The sequence below is a fragment of the Hylobates moloch genome, unplaced genomic scaffold (genome assembly GCF_009828535.3).
Source record: "Hylobates moloch isolate HMO894 unplaced genomic scaffold, HMol_V3 SCAFFOLD_8, whole genome shotgun sequence".
In the NCBI taxonomy this organism is placed as follows: domain Eukaryota; kingdom Metazoa; phylum Chordata; class Mammalia; order Primates; family Hylobatidae; genus Hylobates; species Hylobates moloch.
Genome location: NW_026652283.1, coordinates 104,162,090 through 104,189,832, shown reverse-complemented (window position 1 = coordinate 104,189,832; position 27,743 = coordinate 104,162,090). Strand labels below are relative to the sequence as shown.

The 27,743-nt window shown below is 37.5% G+C and overlaps 1 protein-coding gene across 2 annotated transcripts in view; it reads left to right on the top strand.

The window, feature by feature from the left end:
* Window positions 1-27,743, top strand: part of RARB (retinoic acid receptor beta) — a 776,321-nt gene that overhangs the window by 336,451 nt on the left and 412,127 nt on the right. For both annotated transcript variants that reach the window (XM_058441891.1, XM_058441890.1), the window contains one exon: window positions 11,769-12,223. In XM_058441891.1, coding sequence (XP_058297874.1) covers window positions 12,046-12,223 — 178 coding nt within the window. In that variant the 5' untranslated portion in view covers window positions 11,769-12,045. The remainder of the gene's footprint in view (window positions 1-11,768; window positions 12,224-27,743) is intronic.

The following is a 27,743-nucleotide window of genomic DNA, read 5'->3' as shown; positions in this document are numbered from 1 at the left end:
AACTTCCCCCATCAACCTCTCAAGTAGCTAAGACTATAGGCAAGCACCACCATACCTGGCTAAATTTTTTATTTTTATTTTTGTAGAAACAATAGTCTTGATATGTTGCCCAAGCTGGTTTCAAACTCCTGGTGTCAAGTAATCCTCCTCACTTGGCCTCTCAAAATGCTAGGATTATAGGCACAAACCACACACCCAGCCATTGTTTTTAAATTATCAAGATATAATTCAAACAACAACATTCACCATTTTAAGATGTACAATTCAGTAGTTCTTCATATATTCACAAATTTGTGCACCATCATCACAATCTAATTGCAGAATATTTTCATCACTCTAAAAAGGAACTCCACACTCATTAGCAGTCACCCTCTATTCTTTCCTCCCTCTAGCACCTGACAACTACTAATCTACTTTCTGTCTCAAGATTTGCCTATTTTAGACATTTCATATAAATGGAATCATATAATATGTGGCCTTTTATGTCTGTGTTCTTTCCTGTAGCATAATGTTTTCAAGGTTCATCCATGTAATAGAACAATCACTAATTCATTCCCTTTTTGTGGTCAATCAATATGATTTTGTATAGATGGACCACATTTTGTGTATTCATCAATTAATGGACACTTGGATTGTTTTCACTTTATGGATATTGTGAATAATGCTGCTATAAACATTTGTGTACAAGGTTTTATGTGGACATGTTTTCAATTCCCTTGACTATATACACCCAGAAGTGAAATTACTGGGTTATGTTGTAGTTCCATGTTTAACTTTTTGAGGACCTGCCACACTGTTCTCTAAAGTGGCTGAAACATTTGACATTCTCACCAGCAATGTTAAAGCATTTCAATGTCTGCATATCTCTCCGTTGCAAAGCCTTGAGAGAGGGAGAAAACCCTATTAGTAGGCTGAATTTCCTATTATGTGTCATGATAAGGATTTAGAGTCCAATCAAATTTGGTTTAAATAAAATACAGAAATTAGACATTTCATCCACACCTGAAAAATAGTTATTTGTGGTGTGGTGGTTCACGCCTATAATCCCAGCACTTTGGGAGGCTGAGGTGAGCAAATTGCTTGAGTCTAGGAGTTTGAGACCAGCCTGGGCAATATAGAGAAACCCCGTCTCTACAAAAAAATAAAAAATTAGTTGGGAGTGGTGGTGATTTCCTGTAGTTCCAACTACTCAGGAGGCTGAGGCAGGAGGATTGCTTGAGCCTGGGAGGGCAAGGCTACAGTGAGCCAAGATCATGCCACTGCACACCAGCCTGAGCAGAATAAGACCCTATCTCAAAAAAATATATATATGTATATTTGTTTATTTGGTCTTGCCTTCCTTATGTAATATCATAATTCTAATGTGCTTTCTAACATTTTTGCACATCAAGGAATGCACAGAAATTAATAATATTTGCATGGCCCTTGGTGGTCAATAAAGAGTCTGCTAAGGGATGGACTCATTGAGTCAAGGGCCCCGTTCCCTCACTCTCAGGCCCCACCAAGCCACTAGAGGCTGGGGAGACCAAAGTCACAGGCATACTTCTAATCCATTTTCTGGAACACCACTTAGAAAACTCTATTCTACTAAATTCAGTTGTGATGTTTCTTTTGACCTCAGGAGGTAAAGGTAGTGGGGAATGAAAAGAGCATGGAATATGAGAAGACCTGAGTATGGTAACTTTCCTGGCCATAGGTCTTATTCTCAAAGGAACTAACTGCGTGTCACATAGTATCCAAAATGGGTACTGATTCCTCTCCAAAGAGCTTGGTATGGTGGACGAAGAGTAGACTACAGTGAGTGCAGACAGAGGTGTAGGTCAGGGTTGTGTGGTGACAGTCCCAGACTGGCTGCCTGGCTTGACAAAAAAATGTTAGCTCCTAGAAGTATGAGGATACAGTCTGGCCACTGGGGAGAAGGTAGCTGGAAAGAACTAGTTTTTATATCTTTAACCTCAGGCAGAAGGTAGTAGGGGTGGGTGTTGGAGGATGGTCAAGTGATCTCACCTGAGAAACTGATGAGACTAGGTCCAAATATCACCCATAGCCCACTGGATATTGAGCAGCAAGACTATTGGAGATCCTGATTGCCATTATAGGAAGGTCCTAAGGTGTCCTTAACCTGCTTTCATATAGGTGGGAAGGCCAGCGATAGTGCTGAGCAAGCATGGGCAACCCATGTGTGCAGTGAGCTGACATTCTGTGGCAACTCTGACAGTCCTGACGTACTATGGGACCGTGTGACCATCTCATTTATTTGACCACAAATAATTCAAATGTACCTTGAAAATTCTTGCTTTTTTGTTGTCTTGACTTTTAAATTCAAGTGAATGAACTTGTTAAAAATACATTTATGGCTAGATTTGATTTTCTAGAATAGATATACCCCTTAAAATTATAGGTATGCTGTAATATTTAAATATTAAATACTTATTTAAATCTGCTACTTTGGGGACCCTATTATGGTTTCAATTATGTGAATTTTTATTTTGCAAAATGAATAAATGTTCCATAAACTTATTTTCAAATAGAAATGGGTAAGCATACATGCTGAGTTTGACTATAGCAAGTATGCTGTGTCTGTTTTTAACTCTCTGTCTTAAATTATAAACTACAAGTGTTCAGGAATCTCAGCTGTGTCTCTGTCTTGCTCTTTCCAGCACTGTGTCATTCATGAACAAACACTTCCTAATCCCACTCACTAACATATCAGGTTTAATCTCAACGCGCAGGTCGACCTTCAGCCATGGTCTATGATCACAGTCAGCTGAAGACTGGGCACCTTACTCTTCTAAAAGGGGCAGTTAAGTACTGAGTTAGTATGGTCCTTCTGGGATCTAAGGCCTAGAGAGATAATTTGGGAGTTTGTTTTAAGAAAGAAGAAAGAAAAAAATACAAACCAGTTTCAGTGGTTAAAGACACTGGCCTCACAATGTCTAGAATGCCGTTCTTGACACTAAAGCCAAACTCAGAAGCACAGTTGTAGCTAGTGTGACTCGTTTTGTCTCTGTTTCTATCAGTACCTTGCTTCTCTGTTCTCTCTCATGTCTCTTGTTTACACGTGGTTTCTGTAGTCTCATGGCTTCTGCCACCTTGATTTCTGTATACATTTCCATTGTCTTTGCCAGTCTTCTCTCTCTGTCTTTCTTGGTGTCTTAGTCATTCAAAACCAATCAACAGTAAGAGTCTGATAGGATAGATGGGTCAACATCCAATGTGGAGACTCCCACTGGGCACACTACTACTTCTAAGCTCTCTCACAGGCATCTGCCAGCCTGTAGATCCTGTAGATAGCTGAATTTCCCTTGAGAACCAAATCCTAGGCCAGTCATTCACTTGGCTTGGGAGGATTCCATAATATGTAGCATGGAAACTGTTGTACAGGGAGTTGCCTACCACCGCTTTTCTCAAAAAGAAGCAATGGTACCAGCAGACCTTTAGTCTAATACATCTATACCTTACGTTTGGCAATATACATGAAAAGACCTTAGGTGAAGCCTGACTTCAGCATGTGTGTGCAATGCTAGCAGATGTAACAAATTTGGGTTGAGCGTTGACTCCCTAAAAACCCCATTTACATTACTTCTAGTTTATAGAAGTAAAATCTTAGTGTTTTATACATTGTAATATATGTGCATTTCTGCCTATTATGTTTTCTGAAAGTCATATTTGAACTCTGTTTCTTTAGCAGATGGAATCTTACATATTTCTTTTTAAAATGGCCTAAAAAGAAATACAGGGACATTCTTTATAAGCTTCTTAAAAAAGATTTTACTGTATCAAATGACCCCTCCTGATGGAGAGGAAGCTATTTAGATTTCATCCTCCCTCACTCCGTGGTCTAAGACTCCTTTGACTGCGTTATTTCCTCTAAATTACTCTCTTCCATCTCCTTTATTCCCAAATTAAAAGGAGGTAAGAAATGCCTCTTTTTTGGCCAAATTCAAGTTTTTCCATTATGGCTTATCTTTAAATTGAGAGTAATTTTATCAGCAATATTTATGATGAGGATGCTGAATATACAAGAGGTTGCAAAACCACCAGGCATGCAAAACTGACTTCTTTACATCCATGTTTCTTTTCTGTCAAGAACAGCAGCAAAAGCAACTGACAGGATTTGTGCTGAGCCTGGTATTTTTGCTGAAAACAGGTATTTGGCTGAATGCATTTGAGAAATTTTAAGTGGCATTACCTGGAACCAATCTCTTAAATAGGGAGGTTTGAGCTAAAATACATTGGGAAAAAAAAATGGCAATATATATGTAGTGTCTGTCAAAGCAAAGATTTCCCCACACCAAGTTCTAAATCAGCCAAAGAAGTACAAAAGAATTTGTTGTACTCTATCACAAGACATTGAAAAAATCTTTTTCACTTATTTCTGTTTTTTATGTTAGCCACAACAGCCGCATTGTGAGTAAATTGCAGCCAGAGGAAATGGATACGTTTTCTCCAAAAATCTTGTCTGTTTTGTTGCTTGGATCACTCTTGAAGGCAGCACAATGTAAAACTAACACTTCTCACCATTTCAAAGTGTTTAGCTCCTGTGTCTCTAATAAGGGTCCTGTCTCCAAGATAGGGTCTTCAAGAAATCACATATCAAGTCATCAGTGCGTTAAGTGGCATTTCACATTATCCACTATATTTGCAGATGTGTGTCTAAGGCAAGTCAAATCCCATCTGTATTTTATTTGTAGAAGACATTTGACACAGCCCCATGGCATGTCCATAATGGCAGGTCAAATCTCACTTTTTTGTTGTTAAATTTCAGATTGGTGCTGTTACTGCCTTTCTCTTGCCACAAGGGAATACCAATTTAGATATTGATTTAATCTTGTCTCAGCTGTGGTCTTGAGTGAACTGTTTCCTCATAGTTAAATTATTATTAAACTCCCTCTTCAGAGAAGACATTTAGAGCTGAAAATGTTAAGGAATCATCCAGTGTAGGTTTCCCAAACTTATTTGACCACAGAGCTCTTGTTTTTAAACTTAATGAACATCCAGTGAAATATAATGGATTAAAAGACATGCACTTTTTCCTGTTCTCAAATCTTCACTAAAATGACAGGAGATGTTAAAAGTATAAATCATCAAAGATAACAAGAACATGAGTGATGCTAATCACTGACAAGAGATGGCACCAACTTTTTTGGAAGATGGAGAGCAAATGTGCAGTGTCAAACAAATGAACGAAGTACTGAAAGCAGATTGCTAAGTGTCTAAAGAAGAAAATGAAAAGGGGATGCAAGGAGATACTAGCTGTGGAATCTTGGCCAGTCCCAGAGAGCAGAGGCACCAGCTATCCTGAAACAAGGAAGTGCTGATTGAAAGGAAAATTGGTTGTTGTTCTAAGTAAGCAGAAGATAAATTCACTCCTCTACCAATTTTATCTTGATTATTGTAACCCATCCCTGGTAAGAAAGGTAAATCTACTCTTTGAAGAAACTAAATCAGAGGGGTTACTGAGTTCTAGACACCAAGCATGAATATACCATAGGGTGGTAGTGGCGGACTGAAAACTGGAGGAAGATGTGAAAGGCCACATATTTCATAGTAAGTCCACCAGCAGCCCCAGTCTCATTCCTCCATTCGAATACTAGAGTCCTTCATAAGGTTTTTTTCTTTCCACCCTACCCTGGGCGGATGCTTACAGGATTGCCCAATGGAGTTATCCAAGAGTCCCAAATAAAAAGCCCATCAATCTGACATTTGGGGAGTCCCACAATGAAATAAATGCAACAGTTATATAACTTTTTATGAAATTCACTCATTTGACAAGGTTCAGCCATGAAAACAATTTGCAATAAACTTCCTCTTTTTAATATGAGTGTACAGACTAGAGAATTTGGCAGACAATACAAATGAGAAATACATGTAATGTTAATGGAAACAAAACAGAAATAAAGTGAAGAGAAAGAGTCTGTAATATAGTAAGCAGAATAAAACACTGAAAAGAACATTTCTCTTGTTTTTTTTCTTTTTCTTTTTTTGAGATGGAGTGTTGCTCTTTTGCCCAGGCTAGAATGCAGTGGCACGATTTTGGCTCACTGCAACTTCCACCCCCCAGGTTCAAGCAATTGATTCTCCTGCCTCAGCCTCCCAAGTAGCTGGGATTACAGGCAGGTGCCACCATGCCCGGCTAATTTTTTGTATTTTTAGTAGAGATGAGGTTTCACCATATTGGCCAGGCTAGTCTCAAACTCCTGATCTCAAGTAATCCACCCACCTCAGCCTCCCCAAGTGCTGGGTTTACAGGCATGAGAAACCATGCCTGTAAACCTAGAACTATTCTTAATATCCTAAAAAATATCAGAAAATACGTGGCAGTCATGACAAAGAACAATGTATAAATAAGAAAAGAGAAAAACTCTTAGATGTTAAAAATATGTTACCATAAATGTAAAAATCAATAGAATAATTGGAAGTTAAAGGTGAGGGTATCTTCCAGAAAAGAGAACAAATGGATGAAGAAGTGGAAATGGAGAGAAAGTAGAGACAATCAGTTCTGAAGGTCTACCATCTAAATAAGATTTCCAAATGGAGACAACAAAACAGAAGTTAAGGAAGATATTATCAAAGGAAGCGTAAAATAAAATTTTTCGTAACAGGACTTGAGTCAGCAGATTGAATACATTTACCAAGTGCATAACACAGTGAAGCAGGGAAAGGGATCTTTGAGATTAAAGAGAAGAGTACAAGAAATGGAAGAATTTCACACACACGGGATCAGAAATCTGAGTAATATTGGACTTTTCCAAAGCAATGTAAAAAGCTTGGGGAAATGGCACAACATACTTAAAACTCTGTTTAAAAAAATGACTTCTAATCCACAATTTTATACCTAGCCAAACTGTTAAACATATGTGAAGTGCAACATAAAAATATTGTAATTCATGCAGAGTCTCAAAAAATTTACCTCCCACATAACATCCTTCAGAAAACTCTTAGGAAAAAAGCTACCCAGCTGAAGAAAGCCAGAAAAGAAAGACATGAGTTTCAGGAAACGGGGATTCCGAAAAAAGAGAGAAGCAATAATAGAAAATCCTAGTCTGACGTCAGTGCATGTGGCTAGGAAAGAAGCCAATCAGCCCTGGAGCAGGAGGAATGTCTCCAATTGTGGAATTCATTTATCACATGACATGTCAGACAAAATTGTTGGAGACTTAGAAAAGAATTATTCACAGATATAAAGAAGACTAATCAAACTGTGTAAATAAAGCTGTTAACTCCAGGAAAAAAACAATTTTATAAGAAAACTATAAATGCAGTATATCATGTAACTCAACTGTAACAATATTTATCTGGTCATAATATAAACATAATGTAAATGGTTTTTATTTTTAAAATTGTGATAAAATTATGTTGGGAGTAAGGAGAAAGAGGTTTCTATGTGTGGGCAATAGTTTAAGAGAGTTATATCATATTTATAGTAGGAACCAATAGATAAAAAAAATTTTGGCTGGGCACGGTGACTCATGCCTGTTATCCCAGCACTTTGGGATGCTGAGGCAGAAGGATCACTTGCGTCCAGGAGTTCGAGACCAGCCGGGGCAACATAACAAAACCACGTCACTACAAAAAATACAAAAATTAGCTGGGCCTGGTGACACACACCTATAGTTCCAGCTACTCTGGAGACTGAGGTGGAAAGATTGCTTGTGCTCAGGTGGTTGAGGCTGCGGTGAACTGTGATTGTGCTGCTGCACTCTAGCCTGGGTGACAGAGTGACACCTTATTTCTTAAAAAAAAAAGAAGTTGAAGTACTTTCTTCTGAGGGGAACTCAAGAATGAGAAGGATAGAGAGCTGTTATTCTTTATCAGTCTCAAGCAGGGGTCAGCAAACCATGGCCCATCGGTCAAATTCATCAGGCTGCCTATTTTTATAAACAATGCTTTATTGGAATACAACCACAACCACACCAAATCATTTATGGATTCTCTGTGGCTGCTTTTGTGCCAAATTAGTTGCTACAACAGGAGAGTTTAGCAGTGGTGACAGAGACTGTATGAACCACAGTCCCAACTACTCACTTTCTGGCTCTCTACAGAAGAAATTTTTCAACCTCATGTGTAGAGCTGTGGCTCTCGAATGTTGGCTGCATCGGAGTCTTCTGGAGGGCTTGTTAGAACGCAGGTGAGGGGAGACCCTTTCCAGAGTTTCTGATTCAGTAGGTCTCTCAGGTGGGGCCTGGAGAATTTGCATTTTTAACCAGTTTGCTGGTGATGGCTGATGTTGCCAGCTGAGGGACCCACTTTGAGAATCACTGATCTAAAGAAACTATGTGACTTTTAAAAATCGTGTTGTAAGTATTATGTTTATAAAATAAATTTGAATTGTCGAGAAGTATAAGGTTGGAAGCTTACATGCAAATTTGAGCTAAACTTAATATAAAAATGACCTCTGGTGTATGAAATGTAACAGAAAATCATTCAAATGTTATTTTATAAATATTTTCATAGAACAAAAATAATAAACTAGAGAAAAATTATTTACATATGTGTGGAGAAAAATAGAAAAATATTTTGTTAATAAGATATCATAGATACAGGCATAAATATTAAGATTTGTAAAGATTACCCAGACCCTACCACTAAATGTGCATGTGTGATTCAAGCGGTTGACCAATCATGCTACCTCCTGTCTGGCGTTTTGTTTATCAAAGACAGATTGTTGCATAACAGTATCAACCATACAGACAATTATTATTTTAATCTTTTTTTTTTTCATTTAGTATGTTCTTGTAAAACGCTTATTTTCTGGAAAATGCAGTTTGAGAAACTTGACCTAAAGCCTATTTCTCTTCACTTGACCCGTTTTACAGATTCTGAAACTGATAACCAGAGAATATCTTGACTGGTAGATCCAAGACCTTCTAACCCAGTCCCTACTTCCTTCCTCTCTTCCACTCAGCTCCTGTTTGCTTTGCCTGAGGTGGTGAAGGAAAGAACCCCAGATGAGCCCAAACTCAAATCAGCCTTAAGGAAAAAAGCACTGCTAATCTTTTTTTCTAAAAGCCTGAAACAAAGGAAATTCTCTGCTTCCAGGAATAGCCTTAATCAGTCACATATGTGAACATAGACCCAGTGACTGCTCAGACAATTTTCTACCAACCTAATGTCGGGATTTTCTCGACACATTGATTTTTTTTTTTTTTTTTTTTTGCCTATTATCTGTATAAGTAGTTTAAAAAAAAAAAAAAGCCCAGACATGATACCAGACCTCTCAACCAGACAGGCAAGACGCTGACAATCTGCAGAGTTTGAAAGCAAAGAGAAATGAAGGATTATTGAGGGTGGAATAATGGTTTTTTCCCAACCAGTCCCTGGTTGGTTTAAAAAAAAAAAACAGCTTTAAAAATCAGAATTGTGCCCTGCGGGGGTGGATTTGCTGAACTGTCAGCTCCACCAGTTAATGAGGTAGTTTGTCAAATGGAGATAGAAAGACCATTTATAACAATGCTATTCTTTGTGTGTGATTTAAAAATCAAATTGAGTGGAAACTCAGCAAATAGTAAATGGTATTGTTTATTTTCTAATTAATTTGCTACAAACTACAGAATAAAACTATTGAATATATTGGATAATGTATGCTTTTTTGAAGAAAAAGCACCAAAAGCACCTCTGAGATAAAATGGATTCAGAGGCTGTTTACTTTCTTTTCATCAGAGAAACAAGTTGTAGTTTGAAAGTTTGAAAAAGGCATTGAAATTTTGGGTGGGATTTTTAGCATTATTGTGTTGTATAAGCCAACAGGCAATGTCATCTCTTTTGTAAGTTCCGCGGACTACTAGGGGGCCTGGGACCATATGGTCTCACTGTTGACACTGTTCGTTTTTAATATTAATAGGCCAGGGATTCAAGGCCCTGGGGCAGATGTCATCTAAGTGAGGACAGAAGCAAACATCACAACTGCTCACTGGGTTTTTCCTCTGTAGAGTACAACCAGCATAACACAGGCGTTCAAAATATATAAGCTTAGCTTGGCAGAGGGGCAAGAGCAGAGAAGGTGATTCAAATTCTGGCTTAGCGAGGGCTTACTCTGTGACATTGAGGAGAATTCATTGAAACTCACTGAGACTTACTCTTCTCATCTGGAAAATAAAAAATATCTGCCTTAAAAGGGTTAGAGCTTATAGTGAGGTGCCTCATATGTGGTAAATAGTCAATGAAAATTATATTTGATTAGAACGTTTTAGGGTTTATAAGAATCAAACTGACTCACTTCAAAAACTGAAGTCAAGAAGCCTTAATGAGTGATTGTTCTCAACCTTACCCAGATCCCTCATTTTCTTCCTTACTGCAAGGACATAAGCTTTATTCCTAACATTCTTTTCCTGGGATTACTATAATATAGTCTCCCTGCCCTAACCCCAAAACCTCTTGTCTATTCCAGCAAGCTTGTTGTGAGAAGCATATTATTTTGACGTGATAACAAATATGTTAATGTTAATAGAAACTTTTACCAAGTGTTTACTATTTACCTAGTGTTTACTATATATCAGACACTGTTTTTCTGTTGTATTCCCTCATTTAATCCTCACAATACCATTCTGAAGTAAATTATATTATTCTTATTTTACAGGAAAAAAATAACATTGAAAGGACAAATAATTGCCCAAGGGGCAGAATTATTTGAGCTGGACACACTGGCTCTAGAATCACGCTCTTAACAACTACTCTATTCTGGCCTTGAAGTACTCTTGTTTTGTGACACATGAATACATTTAGAGGTTTCCATTCAGTGGGCAGAGTTTGGGAGCTTCTAATTAATATTGGTTATCAGGGCCAAGGTGAGGTTATGAAGTTTACAGCCAGCCCACTCTAGAATTTAAGCTTCTTCTATTCCCAGTCTCAAGGAATCCTAGGTGTTGAGATCTCTGGATTGTCCTTCATGAAGCATGGGGTAGTTTAGACTTCTTTAACAATATGACCTCAATCAATAGTTGTTAAAACTAGCAGCTCAGGGCAGAAATCACATTAGTGTTCTTCGGCACTGTGTATATCTCTAGTTCCTATATTAGCGCCTGGCACATAATAGTGAGATTTGATTGGTGAATAGGTGATTGGGTAGACAGACAGACAAATGGGTCAACAAATGGATGGATGGATGGATGCACAATTGTGAAAGATGTTGATAATAAAGAAGTGATACATAATATTTTACTCTCTCATTAGGTTATAGTTTCTCCCATTATTTTATTTATCTTGGCTATGTCACTCCAAATAGCCACAGTAAAATCCAAAGTTATTCATATAAAAGAAGTAAAATTTGGAAGCATATCAGTTAGAATAGCATTAAATAGTTTCCCTAAAAAAGCAAGGAAAAAATTTCATTCATTCAACTGATACATACTGAGGGTCTATCCTTTGTCAGGTACTGTTCTAGGAGCTTAAAGCATAACTGTTAACAAAAACACTCTGCCCTCCTGGTGAGCGCATGCTAATGGGGGAGACAGACAAAAACAAACACTCCCACATGTAATGTATCAAGTTGTTTAACTGCCATGGAGAAAAATTTAGTAGAGTGATATAGCCAAATAACATAGGAGTGGAGGGTTTTGCTATTTAATATCAGATGGTCAGTTATTTTTAAATTGAGTAAAAGTTGTAGTCTATGTTAGAATGTGAGAAAAGAAAATTAACACTCTTTGGGAAGTAGTAACTGTAGGAAGACAAGGAATTAGGAGACCTGGATTAGTATTACAGACGTTTTGTATAGGGAGAGATTTTTTATTTGTGATATATATGTTTTTTTCATTTTTTTCTTACAGAATTAACAGCTCTGAAATTTGAAGGTGCTAGTATCTCCAGTCTTAAACTGAGAAGCTGAACGACGAAAGCATCCTTCCTGTAATCAGTGCAGCAAAATGAAAGGCGGAGAAACCATGCTGGGAAGAAGCAAGGTCATCAGTTGAACCATCTTGACTTTGGCTCAGAACACAGCTCAGCCTCAACTCCTGCAGTGCATTTACCTCCCTGACTTTGGTTTAAGACCTGGAGTGATGTGTTCCTGCTCCAGAGCACCTTTCTTTCTGTGAGGCCCGAAACATGACCACCAGCGGCCACGCATGTCCGGTCCCAGCAGTGAATGGACACATGACTCACTATCCAGCCACACCCTACCCGTTACTCTTTCCACCTGTCATCGGAGGACTTTCCCTGCCTCCCCTCCATGGCCTTCATGGACATCCGCCTCCGAGTGGATGCAGCACCCCGTCGCCGGCAAGTAAGTCCTGCTGGAATTTGCTCTCTTTCCTCTGGGTTGATTGGATGAAGGGAACTGAGGAAACAGAATGGTTGGTATCCAGGGCAATTTCTTAATTCACTGGGTGCTGGTTTCTTTTGGTCTTGAATTCTACTTTTAGTCCTGTGGAAAGAGATATGATTTGAAACTAGACAAGTGGCAAATTTTAGAATTCAACCCATTCAAAGCTGCTTTGGTATTTTGCTCTATTTCATAAAATGCAAACACAAAAAGTGATGAGCATATGGGGTTAATATCTGTGGTCAATATCTGAAGAAATTGGCCACGTGACAAATAATGGAAGCAGTGAATTAGGAGATGATACCATAAAAATCACTAACGATAATACTAGAGTTAAAATCTATTTTTGTTGTGAGATCTCCTTTGAATCTTGTACTTATTTCCTGTGTACAAACGATATCTGTAATTGTTCTCAACTTCCCATAGACCTTTGCTACCAATTCATATCACATTAAGCTTTTTTAGTGTCCTTGGTACCTTTCGTTTCTGTACTAGCTATTTCTTATACCAGATCTTCCCTTAAATTTTCTAGATAAGGTACTGTAAAATAAAAATGGTCAAAGTTAGAATTCTCCAAGACTGATACGACTTCCACATTGAAACATCTATATTGTGCAATTTTTCAAAAGTTCTGCCTGTTTAAAGACAAACTGTGGTAGCCAGCAAGCTTTTCCACCTGTTAGTAACAACTTACTTGGTTTAGCATCTGGAGGTGAAAAGGCATATTGATTTAACAACAGGCATCCACAGCATGTTCTCCAAGTCCTTTCTGGCTGATAGAGCAACAGGAGTTCTTTGTAACTCTTCCTGGTGACTGTTTTGCATTTTGCTTGTCTTCAAGGACTTCCCCCAAATATTAGCGTGATATCATTGGGATACCGCCTTAATCTTTCTATATTGTGCTCTTCGTGCTTTCACTCATTCTTTCTACTAAATCCTTAGCTCACTGAAAGCAGGGAGCTTGTTCTACCTAAGTAGAATCCCTGGTACAGTGCCTTCAAAAATAGTAGGGGATGGATGTTTGGATGGACGAATAGACTGACAGATAGGCAAACAGATGACAGACTTTCACTTTTGGGATGTTGATTGCAATCATAGTACTATATCATTCCTGATAAACAGTGACTCGATTTGCTGATGATTTTTTCCTTCTGTGTTTCAAATTTCTGGCTTGAGCATATGACCCTCATGTCTCTGGAATTGCCTAAAAACCTCCCATGCTTCTGAAGCTCAAACTGAAATTTGAAGCAGCCAAAGTGGCATATTGACTATCCAGAGAAATGGACATAGTACCAGTACTCAAAATATCTTGCTGACCCAAGTGCTGTTTCATATCATGTTCACTCAATATGCAAATGATATAATGAAGTTACTTTTAGCTAACAAATGAGGAGGTCTAAATGATTGATAAAGCCATTAAAATTTCACCTGTGAGCCTCTGTGGCTAATTCCATTGCTCAACTGGCCTGATAGCACATTTTAACAGGTTTCTTTCCTGAGATCAGAAGCATATTTTGTAGATGTAGCCAAGAAGTTGAGATACGAGTAGGATTCCCATGCTGAATGATCAAATTTGGCAGATTGCAACTCTAAGGCAGCCTGAAACCTCTAGGTTCCCAATAGCAACTTTGGGCTTTGGGCTTCTTTGGCTACTGATTTATTTTTATTTTTATTTATCTTTTCTTTCTTTCTTTCTTTCTTTATTTTTGAGATGGTATCTTGCTCTTTCGCCGGGCCAGAGTGCAGTGGTGTGATCTCGGCTCACTGCAACCTCCACCTCCCGGTTTCAAGTGTTTCTCCTGCCTCAGCCCACTGAGTGACTGGGACTACAGGCACGTACCACCACACCCAGCTAATTTGTGTATTTTTGGTAGAGACGTGGATTCACCATGTTGGCCAGAATAGTCTCGATCTCTTGACCTCATGATCCGCCTGCCTCAGCCTCCTAAAGTGCTAGGATTATAGGTGTGAGCCACCATGCCCGATCTTGGCTACTACTGATTTTAAGGAAAATGCAGAGCATATTAAATGGAAGAGTGGTTGAGATATATCATATCTAAGCCTCTTTTCCACTCAAAATGCAAGGTAATTATTTTTATTTCACAGTTACTAATAAAGTACAGGATGCCATTACTATCAGATTGAACTATAATGCAGTTGTCATTTTCTAGATCAAAACTGGTTATATACTGGCAATTGAATAGATTCAACCTTTGGAAAGAGAGGGTTTGAAGTTCAAAAAAAGGATAAATAGTGGCCGGCTTTTTTCTTGAGGGCCTTGTGAGGAGAGTGCTAAGTAACTGCACCTTAAAAGGTGTTTGGAGAAGGGGCAGAAAAAGGACTAGGTACAGAAAGTTCAGGCTGGAAACATCAAAGATGACTTACTTCATACCCTAATACCTCGTGTTATTATTTCTTGCTACAGTCAAAGCACATGAAAGCTGCTCAGATGGAAATGATTAAAAGAAGCCACAATGAATATGACTCTGTTAGTTGGCCCTCAAAGAAGGAATTGTCCTTGTTAAAGCCTGTGTTTTCAAAAGTTCCTAGAAAAGGATAAAGTCTTAAAAATTAACCACAGACTTGGCTAAAAATAAATTTAAGGTTTTATCCATGTACTGAAATTAGTAGGAAGGTAGCCAAATTCTGTAAAGACTCAATAACTAGCAACACAAATACTTCGGTGGAAAAGTTGACCAATGTGGAATAAAAAGGGAACAAACATGTTGGAGAATGACTCTGTAAAGAGATTCATGTCATTGAACTGTAGGACTTACTGGTATCTCTTTTGTAATCTGTACATGTCTTGATTCTGCAGCTCACTAGAAAGAATAAATTCTCCTGCCCCTGTAGTGAGGGTCTGTCAGCACCAAGTAATTGTGAAGGCTCAATAATTCTCTACCTCAAAAGCAAGTAAGAACAATTTCCATAGCAGCCACTGAGGTTATACCTGCTCCTCACTCTTCTCTCATTCCCTTCTGACTCTGGTCAGCTTTATCTCCTAGACCTGAACCTGAGCTCTGCATACTGAACTTCTCTAAGCCTACAGCGCTCAGCGCAATGGCTCCATTCCCACACGTAAAGATGTCCTTGATGCTCTGTCTACTTTGCAGTCATTTAACCTCTCTGAATTTCTGTTCTATCAACTATAAAATATTTTTACTTACAGGACAGACTTTTATTATATATCTAAATCTTTCAAGAATGAAGGTGAAGTCTAAATTAGAAAGGAAACTTGTACTATAAAGGGGTGAAATCAGATCATCCCCAAGGTCTTTTCAGCTCTAATAGGCAATGATTTCACGTAACTCAGGTTTCTCCCGGTCCACATGCCATTTACCGGGGTGGCCACTGTTCTTTTGCAGCGTGGAATACTTGGCTATTGGTATGATCATTTGTGACCACTCACAATTCAGAGGGGAAGATGTGGCCACTTTTCAGAAGGTCTATTCTCAAGAGCTTTCTACCTTAAAGAAGAAAAGATATTTGCAGAAGAGAACTTGAAAGCATCTTCTGTATGTACATGCCCTTGTCTTTGCATTCTGACTTAATTTTTGCAGCATAGAGTCTCTATAAGCTTAGAACACAGGGAACATATGAAAAAAGGGGGAGTTAAAATATGTAATAAGAAAAACTACCATGCATTGAGCACATCTTGGATTACTCACAGAGCATTTAGTGTATGCCATTCTTAGTCTTTTTAATAGCCTCGACGTCACTGCCATTCCATTACAGAAGTTCCATTTTACAGATAAAGACCAGGAGGCTTAGAGAGAGTAAAGAGCTTACATAAGCAGTTAATGTTGGAGTCAAATTCCAAATCCAGATCTCGAGACCCCAGAGTGCATGCCTTTCCCAGTGTTTTGAGCAATGAGGCCAGCATAATCCCTTGGAAAATTCACAGCTCCACCATGGACATCTTTTTTCCATGATGTTTCAGGGAGTCCTTGGAGATGATGGATATTTAAAGGACCTTGCAACCTCTTTAATTTAATCAACTACTGTGGAAGCCACTATCAGTTTTCATCACAATGGAGACTTGAGAGGGTGCCGCCACAGTGCCTTTGATAAGCATGACTTCCAACAGGAGAAGAGCCTGATATGCTATGCCAGGGAACACTCAAAATATTATGTGGTAGGGCTCTCTGTGAGAGTTGGACAACTGTCTGTCTGTCTCACTTTATGTTCCTTTCATGGCTGCTTGTTCTGGTTTATTGCTGCACATGTGCTTTTTATAGGTTGTTGCAAGCTGGAAAATATTGTTAAGTGTTTTGGCTTCAGAACCTCTCTCAAAATGATCTTAGTTTAACTCCAGCATCTTAAAATGCAAATTCTTTTCCCCTTCTTTTTTAATGATCAGAAAGTGCTCTCCTGTCAAAATCACAAAATAGGGTATTTGCTTAAAAAATCCCAACCTTCTGGAGAGACAGGCTGTGCAATCTCAGAATTACCAATGACAGAACATAAAATGAGTCTTATTTCTATTTTTTGTCTTAAACTAAGAAGAGCTTTGTTACCTAGCTTGTCTAAAGCAGGGTGTGCTGACAGATTGAATTTCCTTATTACATGTTAGGGACAATTGGCTCAGAGGTGTGGATCCGGTTTTAAGTATATGCAGATTGATGGCAAGTAAATCCAACTCATTAATTTCTACCATCACCTTTTACTCTGTAGTCTTGTCTTCTTTCCATTAAGTTATATTTGTCCTTAAACTTACGCAGTGACTCTACTGGACAGGGATCACATTTGATTTTAAGATATCAGGGACTTAATATATTGCTGGTATTTTGTGAAAGTCAAACATAATGGTAGCATTTATATCTATGTATCCTTACATTGTTAAACCAAATAAAAATAAATGAAAGTAAGACACTTCTTGGGAATTTGAGTAAACTCAGTTATAACGGTTTTGTCCATTTCACCTCCCTCATTGGCTTAGGGAGGCCAAAGGCTTTAAATGTTTGAGAAATAGAGTTTATACTGTTGACATGATGGAACTATTTTAGTGGACTTCCTTAGGCCCAGAGTCATATGTGTATTTAAGAGGCCATTCCTTAAAGGTGAACAGGAATTGATTACTTCAGTGCCTCTTTTCCCCAAAAAAACAAGAATCTTTGTGTCTTCTTGATGTTTCTACAACTTCTGCAGACTCTGGTTGAGTATAACATGTATTAAGTAATCACGTTGCCATTAAAAGTAATGGCAAGAACCACAATTATTTTGCACCAACCTAATAATCCTTAGAAGAGTTCTAATGAGGAACTGAGCTCGTTCTGTTTTTTGATCTCTACCCCCAAAGGGATAAAGAATATATGAATATGAATTAAAAACAAAAAGAGTATTATTCACTTTAATCAAATTAACTACAATTCCCAAAGGAGTGTCTCAATTGTGGAAGTATGTCCCTAAGTAGAGGTAGGCTTTCAGTCCGTAGAGGCCATCATAAAGATGGGAATGAATTTACCTTCAAGTTACTCCTGCCAATCACTTTTTTCCTAGGAAGGACATGACTGAAAGAATATATACAAAGAAGGACCAAGAATGGAGAAAAGATGGAGTAATCGTTTAAGAATTTGTATTAGAATTCCTTTAGATAAAGACATTCCGGTTGTATTTATTAGATAAAATGTAGACATTTAAAAAGAGCACTTTGACCTTATAAAAATTGAACTTTGGAAAAGTTAGAATCATGACAATGGCTTTGAGTTGGCTGAGTTCATTATAGAAAATGAGACTTCCCATATCTCATGTTCTAAAGTTCTGCCTCAGTGAACTCATCCATCTGCAACTCCTATAGATTTCAGATAGGTTATATTTAGATGGCCTTTAGTGATGGGAGATTAGCCTCCATGCAGGTAGGTGGACTTGAGGTCAGGTGGAGTGGCCTGGGCCATCTTCAGAATATATCCGAGGCAGTCCCACAAAAGCTCTGGTGATTTATGCCTTGTCACTGACATGATGCAGTACCTTATTCTGTCTTTGTTTCTCTGTTTTCTCCTTTAGTTCCCTCTGACATTTGAATCAATCTTTGTAATTTTATGTAGAAGGAGAGGGTGGGGGAGAAGGAAAGAGGAAGGGAGAAAAAGAGGGAGAGAGACAAAGAATGAATCTAATTAGTCTTGTTATTTGAGCACGTCCAAAAACTTGGGGCTCCCAGATCAACAAATGGGCAGGTGGTACCATCAATTCCCTTGCTTTTTTTTAACCTTGCAATGAAAATTAATTATCAAAACTAACATTTCTTTTGCTACATATATTACCTCTGTCTGCCAACTGGAAAAGGGAAATAGAGAAGGTAAGAGCCAGGTAACCAACTTTTCTAAGGTTGCTCAGTGGTGGGGCTGGGCTTGAAGTCTTCTTGTTATGACCAAAGTCAGTCCTCTTTTCATAACTCTATGTTTGCTGTGGATATTGAGGGGACACACAGATTTTTAAAGCACTTTGTCTGTCTTTAAGGATATTGCATTCCTACTGAGAAGTCATAATCACTGAAAACCATTTAGATCTAAAACCCTGATTGCTCTTTGCCCTTCAGGACCTAGGTTTTATAAAGCTGGTAACATTCCCTCCCACCCAGGTACCCACTGTGCATCGTAAGTACTCTGATTTACTATGCATGTCTTATTCTGCTGTCTTTAGATGTTTTCATAACTTTTCCTCCTCTGCTTATCTGTTGATCTAACACATGAGACATAGTGGAAACCCATTTCATCTCTGTGGAATGATTGAATCAATGGTTTTTGCTGGTGAGGGAATTTTGGAAACTTATAGCTGTGCTTTTGTGTGCCATGCTCATTGGGAGCACTGCAGAGATTTAGTGGGCAGAAGCTAGGAGGCTGAATGTCCTGCAATGTATACGATAGTTGCAAATAATAAAGAAGTGCCTCACGTTCTCATGACTTTCCGATGTCCCACCAGGCATTCCTGTTAAGAAGCTCCGCCCTCCCCAAATAAATTATGATGAACTGATCCTAAATCATAACTTCATTTTACATATAAATGCAAAACATTGTTGTATGCTTTTATTATACCCTAAATTATTTAGGACTTTAATTGCCATGCAAGTCAGTAGTAGGTTGATCTTTGTTCTGTTGGGAAATTTTCTGAGAGTCATTCATCATTTTGTAAAATCATGTCACTGATGGCAGTACTGTTCTCGGTATTCAAGTCACCAATACCACAAGCTTCTGTCAATCTGCATTCATGGCTAAAACATTCACTGTAATTCTGCATAGGGGGCAAGCATCTTACCATTTCTTTATGCCTGAGCAATTACACATTGAAATAACCATTACTGTATTACAAATTACATTTTTCCATTCATCCTTGGTATTGTAGTCAGAGAAATCTATTAACTTCTTTGGAATTACATGTGTAGGTGGCCTATATTACCTATGACTTTCATTTTGGAATCATACAGCAGGTGATATATGTTGCTAAAAGAAGCATTGAGTCCAAAGGGTTTAGAATCTTTGGAATGAATGAGTGAATGAATGAACACATGAATGAATTAGTGAAAAAATAACAGTGTGAAATAAACTGACTAGAAAATAAATGCTGTAGCTGTTAAGAGGAGAGGAAGGGAGTTTATAAGTGAGATGGACAGAGGAGGGCTTGCAACACCAGAACCAGCGATTATGCCAGCCATGGGGTAGTGGGCATGGTGCTGGGAAGAGCCATATGCAGAAGGCCCAGGGAAAGCAGGAAAGTTTCCTGTCTTGGATGGCATATGTGGTTAGGAAGGAACCATCTAGCACTTGCCTTCATTTCTTGATATGTAGCCAATGTCCCCAAGGGGTACAAAAGGGACTCAATGGTATTGTTATAATGAATTCACTCTTCTGATATATATTTAACACATATGGGTTGTGTTAGGTATTGTGTTAGACACCTCAGAAGCTCTGTGAGAATTTTCTGGGTAAATCCATGAGAATGATGGGTTTTCACTTGTGTGTGGTGTCAGATTCTATCTCCAATGAGATATTATATTAGTATTTACCAGAAAAAAATTGTAAAATTATTATGGGTTAAATTGTGTCCTCCAAAGAGATGTTGAAGCCTTAACCCCCAGTACCTGTGAATATAGCCTTATTTGGAAACAGGATTAAGTTAAGCTGAGGTCATTAGGGTGGACCCTAATCCAGTATGACTATGTCCTTATAAAAAGGGGAAATTTAGACACAGAGATAGAGACACATGTGAAGATTGGAGCTACCTGCCAAAAGCCAAAGACTGCTGGCATGCCACCAGGAGCTAGGAGAGAGGCATGGAGAACATTCCCCCTACAGCTCTTAGAAGGAGCCAACCCTGCCAGCACCTTGGTTTTGGACTTCTGGCCTACAGAACTGTTTGTGGTATTTTGTGACAGCAGCTCTAGAAAACTGATACAGGGACCATAACTTCTTACTACCAAAAAAGAAAAACTATGTTTTTGAAACTTTCTCCGTCTAAAAATATCCATTAAATTGTTTATTTTCTCTTAATTTTATCCTTATAATGACTTTCTTTTCCTACTTTATGTGGCTTCTTTGGCTTGGACTAATGAATAATATTTGAAGAAAGTGTTTTTTTTATTACTACATAGCCAATCTGTCTTGATACTGGCAGCTACAAGTCCATGATTATAATTCACAATGTTCACAATTTTTCAGAATGAATTTCTTTCTCTTCCTCTGGCTTTCATTTTGTCCTACTGGATGGCAAACTCCCACCTCCTTTCTTGACCTCAACATGTTCTCTTTAATATTCATTTTATTCTTCATTTTAAAACCTTTGCCTCAAAACCCTGCAGGATTACTCATCACTGTCAAATTGGAGTCTGTGAGATTCTTCAGAAAAACCATTCATATTACAAGTTCATATTCAAGTTTCAGTCACCGAGGGATTATTGGTGGCAGTGATCTTATTATAATTATCAGTTCTGTATTATCTTGTACATCGCTTTATTGGCTTATCTATCTTCTAGTCTCTCTTTAGGATTTGTATACTATAAATTTATCATACAAACTTACATATTGACTTTGCCTCAGCTTCTAGTGTCCGGAATTCTTGGACAGTCTTTCGACAGTCAAATTTTAACGACTCCTCTGTCCAGTCCTAGCATCTCTCCTGCAATAACGCTTATTATCTTCTCCCTTATACTTAGAGCTAATTTTATTGTGTAATTAGTTGTACACACTGTTGGTGTCCTGGTCTTTGTATCTGTCCCCATTAGTTCCCCTCATCCAGGATTCTTTTAGTTTCTTATGGCCAAAAGCCTATGTAAGCTTCTTTGAGGTAACCTAGGGTTTCACCACGTTAAATTTTACTAAAGGATTCTGGCCCTAACTAAATCCTTCCCTGGTTAACTTGGCCCCTACCATTGTCTTTTTATGTTAATCAGATGAATCAAACTTAATAATATGAAAATCTACAAATATAGAGTTTTTTTTTTTCTAATTAGTGCCCAAATCTTAAAAAAGCCATTGTACTTTTTGGTGGAAATGACTGCTTTTCAATGAGAATGTGCATTGTTAATTTAGTGTTGAGATCTTTGCCAAATGCCCATAAGCTTTGCAAATGTTTAGACAAAATAAAAAAAAAAATAGGGCATTTTGAGAGTAAGGCCAGAGTTTTTCTGTGGGTTTGTGGGCACTGATGACAGCAGAGAGTTATCTGGCTGTTGTTTCATGGTGAATCACATGTGGTCCTGTGAGAAGTACTGCTTGGAGAGTGCCCCTAACCTCTAGGAGCTTATAATTAACTCAAAACTAATAATTAGGAAAGTTTCATCTTGTTGAACCACAATTGATGTTAGTGTTGAAAATCTAGGGGAGGGGGGAGATGCAGAAAGATAGGAGGTTGAAAATGGGGGTGAGAGAGAGGTTGCTGCTTCCAGACCCAGTCTGTGTCCTTGGACAGATTTTTAACCTCTATGTGCCATTTTCTCTGTAAAATAAGGGCAATTTATCTTCGAAAGATTATGATGTTGATCATGATCAACTTCCATCAATTGATACATGTAAACTACTTATAACAGTGTTATAAGAGTAAAAAGTAGGCCAAGTATGGTGGCTTACACCTATAATCCCAGCGCTTTGCCGGACTAAGTCAGGTGGATCACTTAAGTTCAAGAGTTGGAGACCATGCTGAGCTGTGATGACATCTTTGCACTCCAGCCTGGGCAGCAAAGCAAAACCTGTGTCCAAAAAAAGAAAAAAAAAAAATTAAAAACTTAGTAAATAATAGCATTCATTATTATTATCCATGCTTTGCAGCCACAATTCATCCACTTACTAGCAAAAATCTTGTTGTCACAGGACAATCATTCCATTAATTATGCATTCTAACTTCCAAAATGCAAAGGTCTTTCTACATGTGCATGTGCTTTTCCACATATTTCTAAAGTTTACATTAGGCATATGGAAGTTTTCACTTCATAGAGCTTATACACTGCCAAGATATATTTTTTTTTTATTTCAGAATTCTCAAGGGGACAATCCTAAGTTTGGGTATTGGAAAAGAGATTTTTTCATAAGTAAGCTTGCCCTGATGAATAATTTTGTATTTATCATGAAGAGTTCACATCCAAGAAATACACAACATTTAAGGCTATTTTTCATAGATGAGGGTCCTTTAGAGTTGGAGAACTTAGTTAAAGGCCGAACTTCCTTTTCTCTTAGGACCTGCAGGGTCTGCATGTTACTTTGTCCTTTATAAACAATCTCTAATAATGTTTGACTTAATTTCAATGATGTTTATAATAATGAACACTTTCCAACACTAATATTAATTGCTTAACGATTGTGAAATTGGCCAACCAAAAAGAAGTACCTAAGAAGAAAAATTAACCTTGGTATTTCATACAAGTGAATAGTGCTTTAATGATAACCACGTGGTTAAAAAGAACTCTACCCTTAAGAATATTTAGTAAATCTTTTTTTAATCAGAATGGCTTTTATTAGAATGCCAAAACAGGAATTTCTGTGAGTCCTGATGGAAATCTCTGAGACATAAAGTGACTTTCATAGCCACATTGACTTCTGTCCTGACCTTGTGTAGGCAATTTTAGAATTTGTCTTTCATTTTTTCTTCTATAAGACATCTTATTCCAGAACTAAAGCCAAATAACAAATCAAAGAATTCATATGCCACTATTGATGATAATATTTGGTGACTACATTTAACATGTAGTAGAATTATATATAAATTGCTGCAAAGGCTAACATCATCTTTAGTACTTACCACAGTTTTTCTGTCTTCACTTTAAGAACAGAAAACAGAGTTGTATGTCCAGTATTGGGCGAACAAAGGAGTATTATGGAATGGAAAAAGAATAAAATTTCACCCTGGGAATTCCAGCATTCCAATTAAAAAGACAACTAACAAAGACAAAATATATAAGAGCATAAAGAATGTATATAGACTTTGTGCAAGTCAGATAAAAAAGACAACCCCAACCAAAAATAAACAAAAGATTTTATTTCACTAAAAAGAAATTCAGATATCCCATATCAACCTCATATTGGTGATATGAATCAGGACAACCATGGTATGCCATTTTACATCCAGTACAGATGCAAAAATTAAGAATTATGGCTACAATACCAAGTATTGGAAAGAGTGTGGATCAACAGATACTTTGAAACAGACGACTGGTGAGATCCTATACCAATAGAATTGTTTTGAAAATGACTTAGCACATTCTATAAAATTGAATATTCAGATTCAGTTTCAACCAAACAGTTTTACCTCTATGTATTATTCTAGAGAATCTCTTTAATATGAATTTAGGTTTAAGAATGTTTCTGGTAGCACTGTTCATAGATTATAAAAAAAGGATGCTATTTGAATATGAGCAGATATAGGCAAAATAAGTGGTATATTCACTAAATTGAATGTTATTCATCAGTGAAAATTTATACACAACAAACATGGATAGATAATAAAAAGATAATGAATGAAAATGAATGAAATGGTAATGAATGAAAAACTCTTTAAGTGCACACATAGGATGCCAACATTTTTATAAATCGTAGAAGAGAAATGATTTTTTTCCTCACCCATCTCTAGATTCATGACTGAGACACCTATAACAAAAAGACAGATTAACATCAGAAAAAACATACAAATTTGTTTAATGTAAGTTATATGTGTATGGGAACCTTCAGAAATGAAGACCCAAAGAAACAGGTAAGCCTGTGTGTGTGTGTGTGTGTGTGTGTGTGTGTGTTTTCCTGCTAAGTTTGATGAGTAGCCAGTCATATCAGTCTTAAGATTGAACAAAGGAAGTAGGATTTAATGGTAATACCCTGAGGGGTGCTTCTCAAAACCAGTTTGCTTAGATTCTTGTCTGTGTCCCTGCTTCTTCAGAGATAAGGATGTGCCTTTCCTCCTCTTATTGGGAGGGCACCTCTCAATTGAGGGTCTTAGGACCTGCAGGGGAGAAGGGTGAGAGGAAGAAGACAATGGCCTTCTTACCTCTGCTTTTTTCTCAAAAACCATGCTGCCATATTTTAGGTATAGCATGTTCTGAACCCTGTTAAAATCTAAAATAAACAATTGTTTAGAAAAATAGGTATCTGTAAGAATGCTATAAATTATTTATTTGTTACACTAAATTCAAGATAACAGGTACTTCTTGGTGATGCAGTGGGACAGGCACGTGGGTAGGATAAAGGGCACATGAGTAGACACAGCAGAAAGGATAAAGTTCTAAGTGATTAAGTATTCATTTTCCAGTATGCTTTGCCATATGCATATATGTTACATTTTTATAGCTATTAAATGTACATTACGAAGATAAAATATGAATATATCCTTCATGTGTTAGAGATAGGAGAAAGGGAAAGTTTTTTTTAAGGCAAATGGCTAATAAAAATACTTTTAATCTTTGTCTTAAAAGTAATTGAACAAAAGCAATTCTAAAAAGAAATGCAAATGAAGATTTTATTTGTTGTGAGGAGGCACAGATTTAAAAGAAAGATTTCTGATGGTGTTCAGGCTACAGAGAAATGAACACTCAGATACAGCCTTGATGTGAAGAATGAAAATTAATATCTCTTTTCTGTGAAATAATTTTGAACTTAGTAAAAAGGCCTTAAAATATTTTTACCTATGACTTTACATTTTGTTACTATGAATTTATTCATAATAAATGCATGTTTTAGTGTGTTTGAGACAACGCAGACATTAGCACAGACATTTGTAATTAAAAAACTGGAGACAACATTCCTGGCTAATAAGAGGTGACTGATTACAGAATGAAAGTAACAAGCACTCCTTTAAAATGTTGATGGAGAAATGAATGTATTGACATGGAAATGTTCAATGAGATAAACAAGTTACTGAATTAATAGAATTAAATATTAAGTATCAAGACAATATTCTTACATTTTTAACTTATATATTGTACATGTTTTGGGGTATCCATGTGGGTTCAGGACAAATTCTGGCAAGCATATTAATAGCCTTCTTTTCTGGGTCAGGGAATTATCCCTGATGTTTTATTTATCTTTATTCAGGGACCATGACATCTTGCTCATCATTGAATACTCATTGCTCAGAGCTTGGTGCTTGGCACATAGTAGGTGCTCACTAAATGTTTGTTGTATAAATAAATGTGTTTAATAATTATTTATGGAACTAATTTTAAAAAGGGAGACCCTTTATTGGGTTAATTCAATTGTATTCAGCTGAACCAAATATCCTAGCTAAATCAAGATCAAAAGTATTAATGCCTGATTCTATTTCCAAGAAATTAACCCTTCAGAGGGTTATTAGCATTTTGAAGTGTTAACTTTTAAGCTAAGGTCCTGACCCTGCAGTGGTAGAATTTCCAAGGAGGTATTTTGGAGTGGAAAAGTTACTCTGTCAGCTTCTTTGAAAGCTGTATCATCTGATATCCATGTACTCTACCCATGACTAAGTCATTTTCTATTTTATTAGGCTTCAGCTAAATTATAAATGTTGTTATTATTACTATTTATAATAATTATAACTACCATTTGTATGAGAAACTATATACATCATCTTGTTTTTTACCCGCAATAGATACATGAGGTATTTCTTGAATTCACTTACTTATACATACCATGTTTTATTTGGAAAAAGAAAGATTTTATGACCACTTGTGAAAAAATTATATGTGTAACTTTTTAAAATTGTAAATGAGGACATTTGGGGAAAGAGAAAATAAGTACAGGGAAACAGGTTGAAGCCAATTTGAGGCCAGTGCATTAAAATGCATCCTATGATATAGACAATAAGTGTTGCTCAAGCAAACTAAAAGTCTAATCCAAGAAGAGGAGTCACAAAGTTATATAGTTGAAAGGGTTCATAAAATGAAGTCATCCAGGCACGCAGAGAAGCACAGATGACTGTACCATGAACCACATCCCAACTCTACCTTTATAGTAAATATGATTCTTTATATGCGTTTGTGTTTTTAATATCATCCCTCATTGTAGGCTAAATTAATCATTCCAAAGGTCAGTCAGCAAAAGCAGGTCCCTGCAGGGGTCCAAACCCTGTCTCTAGGTACATAGCTCTCTGACAGACTAAGTTTAATCCAAAAATAAATATTAGAGTGTCAAGATAAATAAATGATCTTCGTAGCCTTCGGGCAATTATCCATAAAAACTATTTTCCTTAGCCAAAGATTTTTGTAAGCATTGAGAAACCATGAATTTGAAGTAATACTCCCTTGACAAGGACCTGAGGAGCCAAAGGCCCAACCCTCCCCTAGGAGCAGGGGCCCCAGCAGTGCCCAGGAAAAGGCCAGAATGTTCCCTCACATAATCATTTTGAATCAGCTCCAACAGACAACAGGTGATGGAAGATGTACAGCAGCATGTTTAAAAGCTTAGACCCTGGAGTCAGAAAATCCTCCATTGTTGGGCTGGCATGGTGGCTCACACCTGTAATCCCAGCACTTTGAGAAGCTGAGGTGGGTGGATTACTTGAAGTCAGGAGTTCAAGACCAGTCTGGCCAACGTGGCAAAACCCTGTCTCTATTAAAACACAAAAATTATCCGGCATGGTGGTGGGCGCCGTAATCGCAGCTACTTAGGAGGCTAAGGCAGGAGAATTGGTTGAACACAGGAAGTAGAGGTTACAGTGAGCTGAGATCGTGCCACTGCACTCCAGCCTGGATGACAGAATGACATTCTGTCTCAAAAAGGAACAGGAAAGAAAGAAAATCCTTTATTGCAGCCCAGCTGTGTGACCCCCGGATAAACACCTCACATCTCCTTTTTATGTGCCTTGCAGTGGGGCTAGAGTTAGAACTGAATGAAATAATGTTTGGGAGAGACTTTGCATAGAGCCTCAGTTAAGCCCAATTTATTCCTCAGTATGGGTCAATTTATTGATTGTGATACAAGGGGTTGGGGGAAGAGGAGGAATATGAAGAAATAAAGGTAAAGTGTAAATGGAAAATCATAATATCTAGAACTTTCCCATGGAAGGAGACCAGTAGAAACAAATGGATTCAAGAGTTAAT